The following is a 12513-nucleotide window of genomic DNA, read 5'->3' as shown; positions in this document are numbered from 1 at the left end:
TTTTGGAGGACCTGGGAAGATATGCAAGACATATACCCTGGAAAAGCAAGCATTCCTGTGTCTGCTACTAGGGCTGCGCACAATTTATTCCTGTGCTGGGAGGCAGAAGGGAGTGAGGCCAGTCTAGACTATTTCTTGGCAGACCTCAAGATGAGACCGCTGCAGGGGGATAGAGGGGACTGGGCTGGGGCCAAGGGAAGAAGCCTGTTGTCACCGTCAGCTGGCAAACCTGAGGAAAGGTGGGGCCTGGTCTGTGCCCCATTCCTATTCCCCACCTGTCTCTACTCTTCTCTCCATTTTCCCTGGCTCTGCCAGACTGTCTCCCTGGGCGCCTGCCTCCCCACCCACCCCTGGAGGGCGGGGCTTGGCTGCACCCACGTGTGGCGGAGTTATATGCTCCTAGCCGGCAGAGGAGCTGGGGAGTGTGGAACCAGCTGGCTCAGGCAGAAAAGCAGCACCATGGCCGGCAAGAAAGTCTGCATTGTAGGCTCCGGCAACTGGTAAGTGGCTCTGTCAAGGAGTGGCGTGGGGGGGGTGGGGGCAGGATCCCCCAAGAACATGGGGGCCTAGGTGGGCAGGAGGCAGACAGTGGGTTGGAAATACCCTCTGGTTCCTCTTCCGCCCCTGGTGTTATCTTCTGTGCCTGTCCCCATTGGACAGATGGAGCCCAAACCTCTCCTTGCCCTGGCCTGTCCCTGCACCTGTTCGCCACAAGAAGGGAGCCTCTAGAGCGGTTTGGAGTGGGGGTGACAAGGAAGGCAGCTAGTAAATACTCTGGTGGGCTGCTGTGATATCCCGAGGTGGGACAGTGCCCCTTCCTCTGCCAACATTCCTCTCTCACACCCCCACTCCTCTACTTTCTGTGCTCCCCTCCCACCAGGGGCTCAGCCATTGCCAAGATTGTGGGTGGCAATGCAGCCCAGCTGGCACGCTTTGACCCACGGGTGACCATGTGGGTGTTTGAGGAAGACATCGGGGGCAGAAAGCTGACAGAGATCATCAACACACAGCATGAAAATGTCAAATACCTGCCCGGGCACAAGCTTCCCCCCAACGTGGTGAGCTGCGGCACCCTGCAAGAAAGGGAGAGGGAAGTGGAGGGGTGCCTCCTGCCGAGGTGGGGGGCCATTTCAGGTGCCACCTGGACCTGGAAAGTGTCTCAGGAGGGCTGCTGTAGGCACAGGGTACTTCTGTGCACAGCCCCCCAACTGTTCCCCTGGGCATTTTCTGGAACTGAGAAGAACCTGAATGTGCTCCCCCCACCACCAATTAATGGGCTCCCAGGCTTTTAAGAGAAGACAAGGAAGTTGGTCTCTGTGGTAACCAAAGACAGGTTCTCCAGCTCTCAGACCTGGGGTTCAGGTAGTGCCTGCCTCGGGCTCTAATCTTGTTACTTATTCACTGGGTTAGTAGCAGACTTGGACATTGCTCCTTGGACTTAAAATTGGTGGTCAAATCCGTGTGGCTCACTCCCCACAGTAGAGAAAACAGCAGGAAGACTGGTTCTCTTCCTTCTCAGTTAGGGGCCCTAAAGAGCAGGGTGATGAAATTACTTGGCCTCTTCCTCCTGCCAAGCTCAGGCCTCCTTTGGCCTCTAACTGTCCCACAGCCAAAGGCTAGGAGGGTACTGGGAGGAGGTTTCCAAGAGTCAAGAGCCCATGGAAGCTGAAGCTGAGAGGGAATGAAGGCTGGGGGAAGGAATTGAGTGTCTTATTCCTCCAAGTTCAGCCCTTTCAGATTCAATGCCCAAACTGGCCTTCCTTTCCCCCCACAAGCAAGCCTCACTCTTTGGCTTTTAGATCTGAATGGGGCTTCATAGGGGTTAGTAGTCTATTGGGCCTATGAGCACTGATCACCCCACAGGTGGCTGTCCCAGATGTGGTCCAGGCTGCAGTGGATGCTGACATCTTGATCTTTGTGGTGCCCCATCAGTTCATCGGCAAGATTTGTGATCAGCTCAAGGGCCACCTGAAGGCAAACGCCATTGGGATATCTCTTATTAAGGTGCCAGGGATGCCACGTGGATGGGAGTGTAGCTAACCATTGCACGACTCAGAGTGGGTGAGATGGGGAGAACAGAAAGTAGCAGAAGTAGGTTGAGTTTTCTGGAAAGAGGAAAGGAGTTGGCTTTGGTGAGGCTTGAGAAACAGATGCTGGGGACCACTGGGAAGGGGAGGTTGGTTGAGGAGTAGACAAGAGACTGGTTTGGAGGCAGATGTCTTAGGGAGTTTGAGAGGCATACAGCAGATGCCTGGGGATATGAGGAGGGGGCTGGTTTGAGGAATGTGAAAGAGAAGTTGGTTTGTAGTAGTGGCTGGGGTGGAAGCCAGTTTGGGGAACTCGGGAGTGGGTTGTTTAGGAATATGGAGAAGAGACACTGACTTGGAGAGAAAGATTGATATGAGGGTATGTGAGAGGACAGTTTTCAGATGGATTAATTTTCATATGCCAACAGCCCTCCTTACAACAAGCTTTGGCTAGGCTGGACTGGGGCAGGACCTTTGGGGAAACTTGGACGAACAGCAGATTTGGAAAGGGCAGGATTTCTGGGTGGGACTCTCTCAGTTGGGCATTAAGGGCACCTGGCCTGAGCTTCCTCCTGTGCGCAGGGTGTAGATGAAGGCCCCAATGGGCTGAAGCTCATCTCTGAAGTGATTGGGGAGCGGCTCGCCATCCCCATGAGTGTGCTGATGGGGGCCAACATTGCCAGCGAGGTGGCTGATGAGAAGTTTTGTGAGACAACCATTGGTGAGAGCCCCACTACCACCTACACACATGATGCAGCTCCAGTTACATCCCCTCCTCACATTCTCCCTTCCCTGACTCCACTTAGCTGTCTTCTCCCCATTAGGCAGGCAAAGGAAGAAGACCCAAGCATCAGAGGTGAGGGAGGATTGGGACACCCCCAGGGAAAGGGTTGCAGGTCCTGCTTAAGGCACATGTGTGAAAAAGAGTCAAGGATACCCCCTAAAACTTTGCTCCTCCCTACTTTAGGCTGCAAGGACCAGGCCCAGGGACAACTTCTGAAAGAACTGATGCAGACACCCAATTTCCGAATCACAGTGGTACCAGAGGTGGACACAGTAGAGATCTGTGGGGCCTTAAAGGTGAGAGGGGTATAGAGGCAGCTAAGGGGTGGAGAGAAGGTCCTGAAAGAGGGCCTGGCTGAGCCATACAAGGTTACTGGTACTCCAGGCTGTCACTCACAGGCAGTTGCTCCTATTCCCCACTAAATCCCATATACATAGGAAGAGCTGCAGAAGCAAAACCAAGGTCATTTAGACCTGCTAATTTTTTCACTATTAGACTCTGAACCCGCTTCTTCCTTTCTCCTTATAGCTTCTTGTAGGACATCCCTACCCCTGGCTCCAGAGGGTGGTCCAGAGGGGAGAGGAGATGCCCTGGGAGAGCACCCAGACTAATGGGAGACAAGATGTCCAGGACACCCAGAGAGATTAATGGCTAGACCTGTGGATCCTAGACAGAGCTGTGGATATCAGGGACAGTCATGGATGAGAGGGCCAGCTGGAGAGAAGACTGGTTTTCAGTAAATGTCCTCAAGGGTGGAGTATGGAGCAGATTTGGGGAGCCAGTAAGCATAAGCCCATGCTAAAAGGAGGGAGTATAGCAAAGGGGGAAACCAAGAGGAGCAAATAGTTGAGGAGCCAACCACTGTACTTCCCTTAATTGCAGTGGACTTATAGTGGCTGATGGAAGCAGCTTGAGGCAGGTGGTGAGGGCTCCAGGTGGGGCTTGCAGGAGGGGATCCTTTGTTATCTGTGTCCTCCATTCCCCAAAGAATGTAGTGGCCGTGGGGGCTGGCTTCTGCGACGGGCTGGGCTTTGGCGACAACACCAAGGCAGCGGTGATCCGGCTGGGGCTCATGGAGATGATCGCCTTCGCCAAACTCTTCTGTAGGGGCCCTGTGTCCCCTGCCACCTTCTTGGAGAGCTGTGGTGTTGCTGACCTCATTACTACCTGCTACGGAGGGCGGAACCGCAAGGTGGCAGAGGCCTTTGTCCGTACAGGAAAGGTGAGCCACAGAGGGAATGGAGAAGGGAGGGTGGACCCTATAGGTGTCAACGTAGAGGAACCTGGCTGGAGGTATCTCTTGAGCACAGACATTAAACTTGGTGTGAACACTTCCAGCCTTTCTTTCCTCCTAAGATCTCCCACCTCTCATCTGAGCCCCAGACTCTCCATCTCACACTGACAATCCACCTCTCCCATTTCCATCCACCTGTCCTGTTTTCTTTACAGTCCATTGAGCAGCTTGAGAAAGAGATGCTGAATGGGCAGAAGCTGCAAGGGCCCCAGACAGCCCGGGAGCTACACAGCATCCTCCAACACAAGGGCCTGGTGGATAAGTAAGTGTCCGCCACAGCCCCACTGGGAACCACAGCCAGAAGTACTCTCCCCCTTTTTCATCTTCCTTCTCAATCTGTGAAGTGGGCAGAGAGGGAAATGTTATCTTAGTTAACAGACACAGAGACCAGAGATTGGAGAGAGTCTGTATGCTCTCTGTCCCCTAGTTAGTTCATGGTCTTTGAACTCTTTGCAGTCTGGTGTTCTTCATAGCACATTGCTTCGACCTGTCTGCATAGCCTCCCTCAATCCTTTCCTCATCCTCTGCTGTGGGGTTTGGAGCTCTGAGGCAGCAAGAATAAGCTCGCCTGATTGTCCCCCTTCTCTATGCACCCTCAGTGTAAGTTGCTCCCCCAAAGCCAACCCTCTGTCCCTGACTGCTGTCCTGGGTACTGAGGTGTGAGGACAGTCTCTACTTCAAGGTGCTGTTTCTTCACCCTCCATTTCAAGGGTGATGGGCAGATCAGAGCAGAGCTCTGGTGGTCTGAGAAAGAATCTTGGAAAAGAGTATGAAACAGGTTCAGAAGATTAGCTCATGGCTGGTCAGGATAAAGCCCCCTGGTAAAGCAAGCAGCCTGGGCAAGAGGATAAGAAAGAAACGGTCATTTATTGAGCACCTTCATAGAATACATAATCACTTCACTACTTTTTTATATTGGCCCCATTTTATAGTTGATGATACTGAGGCTCACAGAGGTCAAGTGGCTTGTCCACTTGGAACAAAACAATTCCAGGGAATGCCAGCAAGTTCAATATGATAGGGAGCAAGGCAATTAATGACCTGACCCTAAAACCCAGAGCTAGGAAGTTCAGATTCTCAGCAACTGGAAACTGAGAGCCAGAGTCTGCCTGAATTCAAAGGTGGGAGGCTAGGAGAGTGGAAGGTTAGGTAGGAATGGAGAGTGGTGGGTAGGAGACATAAGAGGCTAAGTTGGGTCTCTCCTTCCCCATTCTAGGTTTCCTCTGTTCATGGCTGTGTACAGGGTATGCTATGAGAGCCAGCCAGTGGGTGAATTCATCCGCTGCCTGCAGAATCATCCAGAACATATGTGAGCAAGACTAAGGCCCAGGCCAGGAAACTTCTTTACCCCGGTGGAGAGAGGCAGAAGCTTTGGTACCTGGCCACCAGGATCTCTGGGTCTCCCCAGAGAGAAGCCTCTTCTCTGCTTTTCCCTGGAGGATAGGAGGCTGTGGGGCCCATCGATCGGTCTGGAAATCCTGAATCACCAAGCAGCCTGCAGCCTCTTGCCACATCTGGCCAGGAATGGAGATGCCTGTCCCTCTCCAAATGTGGGGCTTTCTCCTTGCCCTCTGGGAAGCCCCAGTGCTGTCTGTTTGGGCATGTGTGGTGGGGCAGGGGGTGGAGGGAGAGGGAGGTAAGGCAATGGCCACCCACTGCTGCATCACACAGGACAGGAATCCTGTCCCCAAGCCCAGTTGAGTGGCTACAGAACTATCTCAGCTCCAAGAGGGATGAAGCAAGGCCTGTCAGGGAGTGGTTTGAGATTTTGAGCTGACATAGGGACTCCTTTGCTCTGTCTGACCTATGCCAGGCCCCACTCAGCATCAATGGATCTCAGTGTTTGTTAACAAAATACGAAGATCTCAACCCTCTTCTAGCTTCTCCTAGCAACATCTGCGTCCTCAGAAACCTCTGGCCATTCCCTTTCCCCTCCCCCAGGCTGCCCTGGCACCAGAGTCACTGCCACGCTGGCATCTCTGGCCCTGGGGCTTGTCATTCTCCCTATAGACTTCCCAGTTCCTAGTTCTTTGCCAGCTCCTCCCCACTGTGTGTGACCTTTGCAAGCCTTCCCTCTCCCTCCCTACCAGCACCCTCTTTGGGGAGCAGGAACTTAATCTGCTGACAGAGCTACACCTTTTCATAGCAGGCTCAGATCACTCTGCTCCCTGTGACCTTTGGATCTGCCTTGCCTCCCTTCTCAGGAGCTCTAGTGGCAAGGGAGGTTTCAGCTGGGTCCCTCCTCCTGCTATCTCCCCAGAATATCCTTGGCTCTACCCCCTTTCCTTCTCCCAAACCCTGTACTTATTTCTCAGCCTCCTCCAGAACAGCCAGGGCAGCTAACAAGCACCTGTATCTAGAAGCCAGGGGGCTAGAGAGTGGCCCAAAGGCTGAGCAGGGGGAGGGAAGGGTGAGCATATCCCCATGTTGGTGGGTCCTGACATTCCAAGGCCAGCTCCCCTCTGTCATCTGCCTTCTCAGCAAGGTATACATGAGTACCCCGAGAGCTAGGAAACTTAAGGAAGAGGAAATAAAAATTAAAACCAGCCTGCCCTCTAAGGCAGCGATTTTCAACCTTTTTCATTTCATGGAACACATAAACTATAATTACTAAAATTCTGTAACACACAAAAAATACTATTTTTTAACGAGCTGACATGAAAATAGATATAATTTTGACTTGGTCATACTGGACGGCTATTGTTGTGTTGGCTGTTGTCATTTTTTTTAAATTTTGATAATTTAAGGGAAAACAATGCCCCTGACTAAAGAGTCAGGTATTGCGTGTTATAAAAATTCTTGCGACACAGCAGTGTGCCTCTTGTGGGCACATCACAGGGCACATCACACACTGGCTGAAAATTGCTGCCCTAGGGTAAGGGAAGAACAGAAAGGGGAGGAGGGAGAGGAGTATGCTTTGCCTGGCTTAGCTCCAGGATGGGGTGGCAGTGGAGAATGTCACAGGTCAGCAGCCTAGGCTTCTGGCTATAAATAGTCCCTGAGGGCCTAAGACACTCCTTCGGGTCCAGTACAGGGTCTCAGCTTCCTGAGTGGCAGCACCTGGCATACTATGGCTCTGGCCAGCATTATGTTAACCCTCCCTTATTCCCGGCCTGGTGACCAGGGAGGCAGGCTCCTCTCAGCTTCTAGCCGTTGAGAATTCACTTTCTAATGAAGCGCGGAGCTGCCTGAATCAGGTAGCAGGAGCGAGGTGCACAGTTGTCCCAGATCTGGCTGGGTCCAGTCAGGGGCACTGACTTAATACAGAAGGTCAATGTGGGGGCAGGAAACCAGCTTCCTTCCCTCAGCAGCACCTGCGATCTTGCTAGCCAAAGACTTTTACCTACTGTTGTTCACTCCACAGTTAATTGAATCTAAGGCCTTCGAATCAGGCCTATTTGTCTACCCAATAAAGCGTGGTTTTACCAGACACGAGTTGGGAAAGAGCACTTCAGTGCACGTGGGTTCGCAAGTTGTGGTGTATCACTGCGTGTATATGTTCTCATTCACAACACAGGAAAGAGGAAAACCCTCCTCATAATCCCAGACATTCCCTGCCCCTAGTTGTGGTGCCCACGCAGTTGACCTCCCCAAAAGTGGCAACCCCTCCCATTCCCTTCCCCACGCTTCTTTGAGGCTTTATCACGCCGCCTGCGAGTGGATTGGTCACACACGGTACAGAAACATCCCTCGTGCCTACACCATGGCCAGACTTGCCGCCGTCTCGGCGGTAGAGACCTCGCGGCGTGGGTCGGGTTCTTCTTACCTGAGCTTGGCCAAAGCCGGGCCACCGGGAGGAGGGCATCTCCAAGCTCTAGGGGGCGCGCGGTCCACTTTCAGAGGGCGGACCCCGAGAGAATCTACCTAGCTACCCGAGTCGTTACTGCGCCGTAGACTGGGGATTGGCTGGCTGATTGAGTCGGCAAGAAAGGTCGTCTCTTCCATCGTGACTGAGTAGCCTAAAAGTTCCGCTTGAGTCACTTAAGACCGTCTCTCAATGGAGAATGACTACAACTCCCAGAATTCAACGGGCCTCCGGAAAGGAAGACGGGTCTGCGGATCTGTAGTGTGGGTGATTGGGCGCTGCGGCACCGTTTCTCGCGTCTCAGTGGGTGGAGTTGTTCAGCCGAATCCTAGAGGCTTAACAGAGCGGGTGGGAGGGAGAAAGGGTGACTTTCCTCACCAATAGCGCCTCAGCGTCTAGGTTTGTTCCTGGACGGGAGCCTCAAGCGCGGGGTCTTGGGTGCTGCGTCGGGTTGCGTAGACTGTGTTGGCGAGACGCTCCCTGCGGAGGCCTCGGTTGGACCGAAGGAAGCTACAGCATCCAGGTACGCCGTCTGTTGGGGCGAGCTGAGAAGCGCATGTTTGGGCTGGCCTTTGCTCACCGCATCTTCCCATGCCCCAGGCTTCAGGCTTGCGTGTCCTTGAAGTCACTGGTGTATCCTGCGCCGCGGACCTAAGCCGCAATTAGCACTGCTTCTAGTCCAACAAACTCCTTGCATCTGTAGGTTTCTGTCAAATCTTTTGACAGCTACCGGGCGTCTTGGCCCTCCATGCTCTGGCTCTAGTAGCTGTGACTTTGGGGAGTGTCAGAGTTCATGGGCCTGCCTGGGGCCCTGGCTAAAGATTTGCGTATTACTTAATGCCTCATCCAGTTCAGTTCACTAAATTAACTTTTACCCGAGGTTTACCTGTCACCTAGTCACCTATTCTCATTTAGTGATCCCACCTAGTCTTCATGGCGCATAACTCTGCAGTAGTGATTCCCAATATTCATTCTGGCCCAACACACCTAAAAGATACAGCACACCTCCATGAGTGGTAATAAATGGATGCACCAGTGATTTTCAACCAGGGAAAAGGATGTAGTAAAATGAAAAAGCCCTCCAGAAGTTTTTGGAATTACCTACCTGCTTTCTTTCCCTAATTATTTTGCTCTTTTGAAAAAAAAATATTTATTTTAGAAAGACGGGGAAGGAGAAAGGGAGAGAAACACGGTGGTTGCCTCTCACACCCCAGTTGGGGCCCTGGCCTGTAACCCAGGAATGTGCCCTACTGGGAATTGAACCAGCAGTCTTTACCTCTGCAGGCTGGCACCCAGTCCTTCAAACTGGTGTTCCCTTGGCCACTCTCTCTGTTCTTACCCTCTGTTTTGGTGTCATTTTTTACCTCCATCTGTATCTCTCCCAAGATCTGTCCAGATTTGCTTATCCATCTGTCTGATAGACATCATAACCTGATGTTATGTTGAGCATCTTACTTTTAAGATGTCCAAAACCCATCTCATGTTCTTCTTGACTGCCACTGCCACCACCATCGTGGTACGCATACCTGTTCCTTCTTGTTTCTTATTTCTATTAACAATGTCCCAATCCACAAAGTGTCCTAACTTGGAGATATTTTCAGCTTTGCCCTAATCCATTCAGTTAATAAAAACTTGTTTGAACTTCTTTTCCACAGCCCTGCCTTAGCTCAGAGTCTGTGAAGAGTTTTTGTTACTTTGAAAATAGGAGAAATCTTAGGTTGGATTAGGCAAGAGAGGAAGTGAGGTTCTAAAAACCAAAATAATGTCTATTAATCAGTCTTCTGTTGCTCTTCTAGCTGAGCTGTACCATCCTGTTTCCTGGCTAGTGAATGCTGTCAGTCTTCTTCCTTTTATTTCTCCAAGAAGTGGGCCAGGTAGCCTCTGGCCAGGGTAATGGGGCATATGAGGGGAAAGAAGTGAGGGGGAGGTTGAAGGTCTGCAAGTCTCTTTGCTGGGAGCTTGTTTGCCACCGTAGTCTCCTGCTCCGTGTATGTATGTGCCTTTTCTTCACTGTCTCACAGCTTGGGGTCCTTTCAAAGTTCACATAATGTGAACATAACCCTTTCTTGTCTTGAGCCCATGCCATTTGGTTTTCTTCCTCTGACCTTATTTAAAGTCATTTGGAATTATAATTCAAGGAAGCTACATCTCAACTCAGCTTGGCTCCACCGTCAAGGACTGGCTCCAAGGGAATGTTCACCCACAGGACTCACTCGGAGAAGCACTTTTGTGTCTCACCCCACTTCTGACCCCCTAAGCCAACTGGGGGCTTTTCTTCTTCCAAATTCTCGACCTTTAAGAAATGTATTCTCACTAATTTCAGTCAGTCTTTTAATTTCAGTTCCCTCAACAGAGAGGAGGAGTCTAAGAACACATTCATAGCCCCACACTGAAGAGTGTTTTGTTTAGGATGAGAGACTGCCCTGCTAGACTTTCTCTTGTTTTCTAGTTCAGATATACAGGGAACAGTTAAATTGGAAGTACCTTATCTCATGCAAGTGTGAGTCAGAAATTTCCTGGGGACTCAGTAAGTTTCTTTTTAGCCCTTGGGATAGGTACTTGGATAGGTGTTTGGAACTTAGAATTAATGCTGTAGAAGGTTAAGTACAATTTAAATAATATAAATGTACTATTGGCACTATTTCAGGTATATATTGGCTTAAACAGATGCTTGAGGGCTAACCACTGTGAATAAGATTGTTTTTATGGGAAAATAAATTGGATATTGCCTAGAAGATACCCATTTGATTCTCCTACAGAGAATAATTGACTGCTAATATTTAATCCCTGACTACCTCCATTAATTTCCTGCTAGCCAGAAAAACTGATACGTGCTTAATTTTCCAATGAACATTTCTGGGTGGTTCGTACCAGTCACTTCTTTCCTCAAACATGGAGGGCTGGGTGTTAGCTGTGATGTCATTCAGGTGCACCTGTGGTTCCAGCTGTGTGTCTGTATCTCATATGCAGATTTTATTTGCCCTTTTGAATCTTAGAGTTCCTAAATGTTGTCTTTCACTATAAGACTGTGCATACATGTAGGGGCCATTCAGAATAGACAGACAAAGCAGGATGCAGAAGTTATGGAATGGCTATAAACAGGGAAGTGGGCTGGGCATGTGAGGGTTATCCTGGTGTCTAAATCCAGTCTGTCTTTGTAGGGGACAACATGCCAACTGCCAAGCAACTAGCTGACATTGGCTACAAGACCTTCTCTACCTCTATGATGCTCCTCACTGTGTATGGGGGCTACCTCTGCAGTGCCCGAGCCTACCGCTTTTTCCAGCGGCGCATGTCCCAGCGCCAGGCTGCAGAAGAACAGAAGACCTCAGGAGACCTGTAGCACCTGGGGACTGTTTCTTGACCAGAGGGGCCTGAGGCCTGCTGGAAAGAGCTCACCTACCATCATATCTAAGTCAAGAGAACTAGGGCCTTAATGGTTTTCAAACCCTGCTGGGGATAAGTGCCCATGTTTTCTCTGGAACTGCCAGTTTGGCGACGCCGTCATATCATAACAGGAATTCGGGGGAGGGGGAGGAACATTTACAGACATTAAATATTTTACCATGCCTGTCTGTGTCTTGGTGTATTTGTTTACTTAAATAGGGCGTGGGCTGCAGAGGTGGGGCCTTAACTACCAGTTTTCTATTCACAGACTGGATTTCTATATCTTGAGTTCTCAGAACCTTTGAAGAGGGGGATATACAGTTTTAGAAGTAGTAATACCACCTTTCATGATCTCAAAGAAAAGACTCCCAGCAGCTGTATAAACCCCCTGAAAAGACTAAAGACTGGTCTTTAGTCTCTTTGGTCAGTCACTATCCCTGGACCAATTACTGTGTCCAGGTGATAGGGTACTCTAGCTGGCATGACCACACATGCATTTTTGTCAAGGAATGCAGAGGCCTCTGTTTAAAACCCTCTCAAAATTATACCAAGTGGAGGAGGCACAGTTTGTAAATGGAGGGGTTGTTGGACAGCCTACAGTAATACAGTTCATCTCCTTAAGCTTATAGGGTGTAGTATTAGCATAAGGTTAACTTCTCACTGTACCAGTGTACAGAAATCTACCTGCAGGTCTTTAATTAGAGTTATGAAGAGGATGTGAAAGAAAACAGGATATTCGAGGTAGAATCCAACTATGAGAATTATTGTTGCCACCATCCTGTTTTAAGTGAGGTAGCTAGTTCATGTCATTCTTGGTGATCACCCCAAATGTCCACCTCCTTGGACACCTGTCCGCTCTTGGGCTCTGTGTGCATACTGCTCTGACCTTTGTCCCCCTACTCTTAAACCTTTCACCTAAAAGCCCTCTTCCTAAAAATCCTAGCTTTCTGCTATTCTCAATCCTTTTACTCTCTTCCCCCTAAAATTAAAATCTTTTAAAAATACATGTATAAGTGTACCTGCACAGTTCAAACCTGTTGTTCAAGGAGCACTGTATATTTGTATTAGTAAATCAATTTATTCCATTCCTCTAGTGAAAGAGCAATGGGTCATTTCTACTTTTCCCCCTCTTATATATAGCAATGCAATGAGTATCCTAGTATGTTTCCTTCAGCCCACATGCTAGTTTCTCCAAGAGATTTAGCTTTACTAGTTA

General features: G+C 50.1%; 2 protein-coding genes across 2 annotated transcripts; both read left to right on the top strand.

Moving 5' to 3' along the window:
- Positions 1-348: 348 nt before the first annotated feature.
- GPD1 (glycerol-3-phosphate dehydrogenase 1) lies at positions 349-5979 on the top strand. Its single transcript, XM_045830002.1, has 8 exons — positions 349-500; positions 881-1058; positions 1864-2004; positions 2610-2748; positions 2995-3107; positions 3800-4033; positions 4261-4367; positions 5322-5979. The coding sequence occupies exons 1-8, from the start codon at positions 394-396 to the stop codon at positions 5416-5418; spliced, it is 1116 nt and encodes a 371-aa protein (XP_045685958.1). The 5' UTR covers positions 349-393; the 3' UTR covers positions 5419-5979.
- Positions 5980-8266: 2287 nt separating this feature from the next.
- Positions 8267-11481, top strand: LOC123813019 (cytochrome c oxidase assembly protein COX14). The gene is made up of 2 exons (XM_045830006.1): positions 8267-8433; positions 11072-11481. The coding sequence occupies exon 2, from the start codon at positions 11080-11082 to the stop codon at positions 11251-11253; it is 174 nt and encodes a 57-aa protein (XP_045685962.1). The 5' UTR covers positions 8267-8433; positions 11072-11079; the 3' UTR covers positions 11254-11481.
- The last annotated feature ends 1032 nt before the right edge of the window (positions 11482-12513 follow it).

Source organism: Phyllostomus hastatus, unplaced genomic scaffold (assembly GCF_019186645.2).
Source record: "Phyllostomus hastatus isolate PE091 unplaced genomic scaffold, TTU_PhHast_1.1 phas_scaffold_93, whole genome shotgun sequence".
In the NCBI taxonomy this organism is placed as follows: domain Eukaryota; kingdom Metazoa; phylum Chordata; class Mammalia; order Chiroptera; family Phyllostomidae; genus Phyllostomus; species Phyllostomus hastatus.
This window is presented reverse-complemented; position numbering and strand designations above follow the sequence as displayed.